Source organism: Gopherus flavomarginatus, chromosome 5, assembly GCF_025201925.1.
Source record: "Gopherus flavomarginatus isolate rGopFla2 chromosome 5, rGopFla2.mat.asm, whole genome shotgun sequence".
Classification (NCBI taxonomy): Eukaryota; Metazoa; Chordata; order Testudines; family Testudinidae; genus Gopherus; species Gopherus flavomarginatus.
Window position 1 is genome coordinate 131,421,214 of NC_066621.1, and position 8,193 is coordinate 131,429,406.

Sequence of the window (8,193 nt, forward strand, 5' to 3'; positions counted from 1 at the left end):
AAGGATGATAGTCTGAGCAAAAAAAAAGTGCTATCGACTAATAGAGAATCAAGAACCCTTACTGCCTACTTGATGTGACAATAACTTTCTGTCATGACAGTTGTCTAGCAGTCTGATATCATTTCCATTGGTGTAGATCCCAAATAACTCCACTGAAGCCACAACAGAGTCGCTCTAGATTATACATCAGTGAGATAAGATTTTTTCCCCAATAATTTATGATGCCCATTTATTATTTTCAATTATTTGTATTATGGTGGCCCTCAAAGGCCTCAAGCAGAATTGGGGCCCAATGGCGCTAGGTTCTATACAAATAAATAGAACAACATGGTCACCGCCCTGACATGCTTATAACCTAATTTAAAACAAGTCCCAACAATTGAGCAAAGCAAACAACAGGAAGCTAAAGGGCGAGAGGACCAGGGCAGCAGTAATAATTCATGCAAATAGGTGGGCCAGCAAAGTGTACAACTTGATGCTTCCAAATCATTTAATAGTATTGTGAGGTTTGGTGATTTTTGTTTTATTTTGTTTGTTTTTTTAAAATAAATTAACATCAACTGCTCCTCACCTAGCTACCCTTATCTGGCTGATTTCTTGCGGATGTTTTGAAATAGGTCTTGGGGAGGGAATGAGAAGAGGTAATACCCTGACAGATTAGTTCACGGAAAGTAGTCCATGTGTGAGGAGCAGCATGCAAGGAAGAACGAAGAGAGTGGTGGGAACAGAAGATAAATGAGAAAGTCAGATGGGTATCATTGACAGAACAGAGAGAGAAAGGGGGCATTGCAGTGAGAGAACAGTGAGGGCCTGGAAAAGACTTTTAGCTGTGTACACCACATGGAAAGGTTAAGTCTGGAACATGCTATAGAGGAAAATTTGGACTTGGACTGTACCTGCACCACTGCAATTCACTATTTCTGGCAACTCTTCCACTTCCCTCAGGTGTGGGTAACCTAACTGGAACAGTATTGACAACCTGCTCATGGAACCCAGGCTCTCTGGGTATGTCCTACTTTTTTTTCCTGAGAGTGTTTCATTAATTTCCTGAAAAACAGAAAAGTTGCTACAGAATTATTCTGGTTAGTCTGGGCAAAGTTATGAGGCTTGGCTTATTTAGTTAAAGATTATGGATCGAATTCATCCCTTCTTAGTAAATGAAGTTACACCAGGGTTGAATATGACCCAAAATCTTGGCCCATTTACTTATAAGAACTTGTACCTGGGATGATTTTCCCTTTGAGTCTAATCTGTGATGGAAGGGAATTCATACTGGTTAAAGAGCTAGGATCATATATGGAGAACACATGACTCAGTTTAAGGTTTAATACAAAGAATGTGCAAACCTCAAGCCTCATTAAGGACACTCTTGGCTATTCCTTGCATGACCTTTGCATTACTATATGCATATGTGAGCCTAATACTTTTATCATTGGGTGGGGTGGGCAAGTAAAAACTTTAATATGAGCAGATTGATTGACTGGACTCATACAAAACACTAAAAATGTTGCAGTTATCAATCAAGAATCAGGCAGTAGAATTTCTAAACTATTGCAGAGGAAGGCTGGGCAACTCTGGTTTGCCTGTTTCACAACCTATTTAAAATATTATTGATTTATTTTTAATTAAATGGCCTGAGTGACTTGTTTGGAGGGTGCTCATGCAAATTTTGGTGACTGCCTGATCTTTTGAAGGAGATGGTTTTCAAAATGCGGCTCTTTTCACATCATTGTATTTTCCTTAACTGTACACACTTTCAATTACAGAAACTAGTTTAGCCATCTGAATTCTAGAGCAGGACAGTCAACAGAATGAATAAATTATTTATTGCAGTTGGAGAGCTCACAAATCTTATAAGAGACAAATGTTAAAACAAATAAAAAAAATTCAGTGTAATCTTTTGGAGTCCACTAAGTTTAGAACAGAGAGTAAAGGACATTAAGTTTTTGCTATGTTTTCGCCAAAAAAGAAACTGCAGTTGCTCTGTGCTGAAACAGTACTCAACTAGCTCATCAATTACTGCTTTGAAGACATATATTATAAATAAAGTCTAAAATATCAAAGGGATGTGTTTTAGTTAGTTTTGCTGGTTTCCTGGTTGCCTGAATTGGAAGATCACTGTCCATTTTAGTCTGCTTTTTTCTCCGAGTCCATCTGCAGAAAGGTCACTGGTCACCCCACATTACAATCAAGGTCACACCACATAACCGTCAGAGGCTACGAATGGACAAAGCTGATTCAGCTTTTATCCAGTGAATTCTCAGTTCAGAGGCACTTCAGACACCATGCCAAAAATTACCAGAATGAGGCTTTCAGCACTTCCCCAATGTGTTCCTTGTTTTGTACATATTGCCACCTATAGTAATTACACTCTAAACCCTCTCACTGTCAACATGTTTAAAAAGGTCAACCACATCTTGCTCAGAAAGAACAACTTGAGTTCTACAGACACCAGGCTCTCTAGGGTGTTGATCAGACTCCCTAGAAAAGCCTCTATGTCTCTCTGTAATCAGCAGTAATCAAAAGAAATTGGAATTATAACTAGGCAAGCAACAGCTACATATATTGGGCTATTCCTCCCTGCTACATGGATGACTATCAATTTCCAAAGTCAACAATTTGCAAAAATTAAAATCTGAACAATTCTCTGTGTGTACATACATAGTCTGTTTTATACATGCAGAAATCCTGGCCCCATGGAAATGAGTGTGAGTTGTCCCTATTGACTTCACTTGGGCCAGGATTTCACTCCTCATATAAAATACACGCACATGTGCATTCCATCTCTCTCTCTCTCTCTCTATATATGTGTATATAATTTTAATATTTATTATTAAGACAGCACCAAGTGTGATCGTTTCTTTGCAGACAGAGATGGACACAAAGTATGTCCCTGGATGAGTTTACAAATCGCTGTAAGTAATGAATGACAGTATTGTTTTTTGAACTGTTGTTGTAGCCCTGTTGGTCCCAGGGTATTAGAGAGACAAGGTGGGTGAGGGTAATATCTTCTATTGGACCAACTTCTGTTGGTGAGGTGAGCTGAAGAAGAGCTCTGTGTAAGCTCAAAAGCTTGTCTCTCTCATTAACAGAAGTTGGTCCAATGAAAGAGATTACCTCACCCACCTTGTCTCTCTAGTATTGTTGTTTAACATTCGTATATATCACCACGTGCATGCCGAACTGTTTGAGAGGTCACTGAAGTTCTCCGTAGCACATTCAAATATTCAGAAGAATATGAAAATAAGGAAACAATTTAAAAGTGGGGTATATCTGAGATGCCAAAAATATAAAAAGCCATTTAAAACCGCACACTTTTGAGTCAAACCCAAGCAATTAGAAGTTGTTCTAAATGCACCATTTTGACCTGTAAACTAAAAACCATCTTCAGCAGTGACGACAGACAGACTTTAAAGGTGTGGGGAATGCAGCATTCAGAGATCTAAATGGCAGTCTGGATTTTACAGGAAGTCTTAGAGTCTCTTTCTCCAGCTCTGGGTGACAGTGATCTCCAGTTTCATCTTTTTTAACAGAACAGGAACATGTATCTGTCTCTAAACATTCTCCTAATCTAGGAGTTGAAGCTATCAGACACCACTTATTCCCAAACCCCACCAGAAGAGTATGGGGCAGGAAGCCCCAGGATCCAGGACCCCAACCAGCAGTGATTATTTCCAGCTCAAGAGAGTCCTCTCCCTTCTCCCACTCCGGGCTACGGTCACGGGCCATCAGTAAATAACGCCAGAGGTTCATCTGTGCTGCCTGCCCCCTCCTACCCAACTTCTGAGTTAAAGGTGCCCGGCGCTGGGGCAAGGTTGGAGTTACCTGAATGAAGCCCCAGAGGGGGTGGAGGGCACAGTGCAGCAGCAGGGAAGGCCAGCAGCAGTGGAGGAGCAGCAGCAGCTCTCTGATCAGCATCACTCCTCTGGGCGAAGGGGCTCGACAGCTCACGACCTGTGTAACCGAACAGGGAGAGCGCACAGCAAAGGCGTTTCCGATCGCACTCCCACCCGCAGAGGACGGTGCCTCCCTCCCCGAGATCTTCCCAACTTTAGTTCTAAAGGGGTGCGGGGGCGGGAGGGGCCTTTGGAAAGCTTCGCAGCTACAAGCAAGTCTGGCTTCCCGGGTCAACAAGACGTGCACCCCACCCCCCAGCTTCCCCCTCTCTCCTCCCCTTGGGGCATGCCAGCGGCGGGGACCCCCCTCCCCAAGAGAATGGGTGTTGGTGATGCTCGTAGCGCAGCTCCTGCCGCGCAGGGCAAGCACCCAGATCGCTGCTGTTTTCCTTCTTACCCTGGGGGCGGGCGGGGGCTGGGCTCTGGGTCTCAGGTGAAGCAGGACGCTGCTGGCGCTTCCTTTACATGCTGTGGCGGGGCACTGGGTGCAGGCAGAAAAGTTTGCGGCAGGATCAGTCGCAGCTGGTGCGCCGCCTGGTTCCCCCCTGGCTTTGCCTCCGCTCGTTGCTGAGCCGGATCCCTGGAGCCCAGCAGCCTCTCATCGGGGGGAGGAGGGGCGGAGGTGAGGGGCTCCTTTCTCAGAACAGGAGCTTGCCCAGCAAAAAGAAGGAGCAGCAGCAGCCCGGCCAGTCCTGTGTGTGTCTCTCTGGCTCCGAGGAGGGAGCCCACCGCCCGAAAAGGAACCTGAGCTCCAGCCTGCAAAACGCCACTTGGTCTCAATGGCTGTAGGTAGGATGCGAAGCCCCAGAGGATAGTCCAAGTCTCGGAGCAATCCCCACCTCTTTCTCTCTCTGCAATTGCAACAAAACTGCAGGCTCCCCAAAGAAAAAGTGCCAGACAGGGTGCGCAGGAGCCCAAGCGAAATCAGCTGTGAAACCCGCTCCCTCTAGCCCCTCTCCTCTCCAAAAGCGAAGAGATCAACTGCTCCCGTCCGCACAAAGCTCCCTTCCTGCAAGTAGTAGGGTTGGTGTCTAGTGCCTTGCCACTTCCTTTGGGTACCAGATCCTCAGCTGTCCATCACCAGAGCCCCAAGAAACAGCAGGCTAGAGAGAGAGAGAGGTCGGCTGTGCAGAGCCCATGGGGAGGGAGCAGAGCGGACGACGGGGCTGGAGAGGCGCTCCACATGCAAAAGGAAAGGGAGGGGGGAGGAATATGAGAGCAAAGCCAGAGGCTCCTGGCTCGCCTGTGAATTTAATCTCTCCCCTGCCTGCTGCTGCTGCAGTGATTTTTCATACCCATCTAGCGAGCCCATTGTGGGTTTGGCACTTGGCTCGGTGCTTTTTCTTCCCTCCTAGGCTCGGCTGATGACACTCGATCGGGGATTTCTTCTTGGGAGGCTCAGGGGTTTTCTCCCACACTCGTTACAAGATCATTGCAGGTTGGAAACTGACAAGGTTCCCCTCTCCTCCTCCTCCCCCCCCCGCCCGCCCCCGTTGCTGCTGGAGGCAAGTTAGCAGCGTTCTGGGAGGCGAGTGTGACTTTGCAAATACCCCCCCCCCATGGGGCACCTCAATGGAATAAGTGAAGCCCAGGAAAGCTTGCAGGTTTAATTGTTTTACTCTTTTCTATACAAGTGGCTACTGTGGGAGACACAGTTATAGAAAATACAATCAATTAGTATGAATGTTTCTACAGCACCTGCCATTTGAGGATCCCAAAGCACTTTACAGTATTAATGGATTTAGCCTCAGTGTGCCCCAGCAGGTTCGGGAAAGTATCATCATCCCCGTTTTAAAGAGAGGGAAACAGAACGAGAGTGGTTAATGGCTGGATTTTCAAAGGCGCTAAGCACCTGCTGCTCCTATTGCAATCAAAGGGGGCTATTGGATGCTCAGCACGTCTGAAAGTCAGGTCTTAAGTGGCATGTTGATGGTCCCACAGCAGGTGTGTGACAATGGTGGTTGTAGACCCCCAAGTTTCCTGACTCCCAGGGCTGGGCCTTCCCTATCTGAGATTAAAGCACATTAATAAAACCAATATTGCAACAAAGACAAACAAAAAAGTCACTCAAACCTTAAACATAGTCAGCGCCCTGACAGCCATGCGACTTGAAGCCCTGAAGGTTTGATGGGCCACAAAGGGTACAAATGTTAGTCAGATGCCTTCTGCTGGGAAGCAACATTTCTTTCAACCTGGTGTGTGGGATTATCCTGTCATGTGAGTGAATTATTTGCTGTATGGGTTTTTTTTTTGGTGTTTCGTGAGATGTAATAATGAAAGACACTTTGAGACATTCGTTTCTATTGTGTTTCTATGTGATAATGAAGCACATTGGAACATTTAAGAGCGTGTGCAGGGAAGTGAATAAAGAATCCTTTATTGTAAGGGTGGCACAGTCTTGCCTCTTTACAAAGAAGAAATAGAGTGGAAAGATGAAAATGGGTTTAGTTTTTTTAGTGAGCCTGATAATGAGCAGAGCTGTGGGAGGGCCTGTGAATAGTGGCTGTTTACGTTAGTTAGATTTATCATATGTCAACACGCTAATAAATATTTTTGCTGTGTCGATAGCTTGAGTCAATTTGTAGTGTCACACTCTGTTTCTAATTATGGAGAGAGATGGGCCTAAATCAAAATGTCTCATCTGAACACCTCCCAGACTGTGGGGGTGTTTGAAATCCAAATGTGGATCCAGATCCAAATTTTGCAAATTGGTCGCTGTCTTTATGATGGGCCAAAGCAAAATCCTGGAGCTGAACATCTCAAATATTGCAGTGCTTGGGCTCCAGATGTGAAGTCTTAAGCCCAACTCTAGTTATGTATTTTATACACGGGTTTGAATGAGGGAGCGCAGGGATGCGAGATTATTTTTTTTCTCTACGTTTCTGGGACAAATTCAGCCTAGTTAAGCAAAATTACAGTTTCACAACTCCACTTTGTGAAGCAAGAATAAAAATATGTCAACGCTATTGCAAATAAGGGCTAGAATTCTTCTCTTACACCACTGTTACATTGGTGTAACTCCACTGACTTCAGTGAACTTACCCCTGATTTATACTAGGGAATCAAGCTCAGCAACGTCTTATAAATGTACACAATGCAGCTGAACTTAATGGACCAGGATGAATTTGTCCCAATAGAACTACGCATTTATTTGTAAATGAACGTGCGTGTATGTGTGTTTGATGGAGGGCAGAATAAAGAGCGATGCATAGCTGATGACCTTGGATACAGTCAGTAATTGTACAATAAATATATTTTCTGTAATGATGCTGAAAAAGCTGCACTCCTTTTCCGTAGGTCTACTGCGTAACATACAGTACTTAATATATTGTCCTTGTTCAATTATAGTTTTTCCGAGCTGGAGTCACAAGAGACTGCAAGCTTTTCAGGCTTTCTGGTGATTTCCTGAAGGTATTTCAGCACTTGATAGCAGTACAGAACATAATAAATTGCACCATCTGTATACATAGTTCTTGGTTCCTGACAGAATGAGAGATAAGGCTTAAGGCATTGTAAGCCAAAAAATACAACACAGATTTCTTTTCTTTCCATGTTTACAGTGACTTAATGTCAAAAGAACTGTGGATTCTCCTGCCATTAGCAATTGTCCCAGTACCAGCTCTAAGTGTTGTTCCTTTGGCCCAAAGACACACCAGGGAACTAAGGGCACAGTGGACCAAACTCTACTCCCAGTTCCATGAGAGCAGCCACAGTTGGTGTTGCGGCACTAGTGTAACTAAGAGCTGGTCCACACTGGGGGGCGGGGATTGATTCGCGTAGCTGAAGTCGAAGTATCTTAGTTCGACTTACCTGGCCGTCCTCACAGTGGCTAGTCGACTGCTGCGGCTCCCCCGTCGACAGCGCTTACTCCTCCTGACGAAGTGGAGTACGGGCATTGATTCACGGATTGATTTATCGAGTCCAGACGAGACACGATAAATCGATCCCCGATAGATCGATTACTACCCGCCGATCCAGTGGGAAGTGTAGACGTGGCCTTAAGAGCTGATTTTGGCCTACCTGACTGGCACATTTTCTGCTTTGGGGTGGTAATTTGGCATTAATGAAACCACTGGACTGCAAATATTTTAAATCAGATGTTGAACTGTGGGTCAAATCCTGCACTCTTTACCCAGGCAAATCTCCCATTAAAGCGAATGGGATTTTAGCATGTGTAAGTGCTGAGTATGGACCCTGTTCTCCTCCACATATGATACCAGTGTCCTCCATTAACTCCAGGGGGACTTAGTTGTTTTCTACATGGGGAGAATAGGACCCCAGAATTTTACCTCTGTGA

The 8,193-nt window shown here is 45.0% G+C and overlaps 1 protein-coding gene across 2 annotated transcripts in view; it reads right to left on the minus strand.

Annotated features, from left to right (window-relative positions):
* The window catches only part of PRIMA1 (proline rich membrane anchor 1), an 82,863-nt gene extending 77,796 nt beyond the window's left edge, over window positions 1-5,067 (minus strand). For both annotated transcript variants that reach the window (XM_050953359.1, XM_050953360.1), the window contains exons 1-2: window positions 4,294-5,067; window positions 3,826-3,954 (exon numbers count right to left, since the gene is read on the minus strand). In XM_050953359.1, the coding sequence (XP_050809316.1) occupies window positions 3,826-3,918 (93 nt within the window). In that variant the 5' untranslated portion in view covers window positions 3,919-3,954; window positions 4,294-5,067. The remainder of the gene's footprint in view (window positions 1-3,825; window positions 3,955-4,293) is intronic.
* Window positions 5,068-8,193: the final 3,126 nt, after the last annotated feature.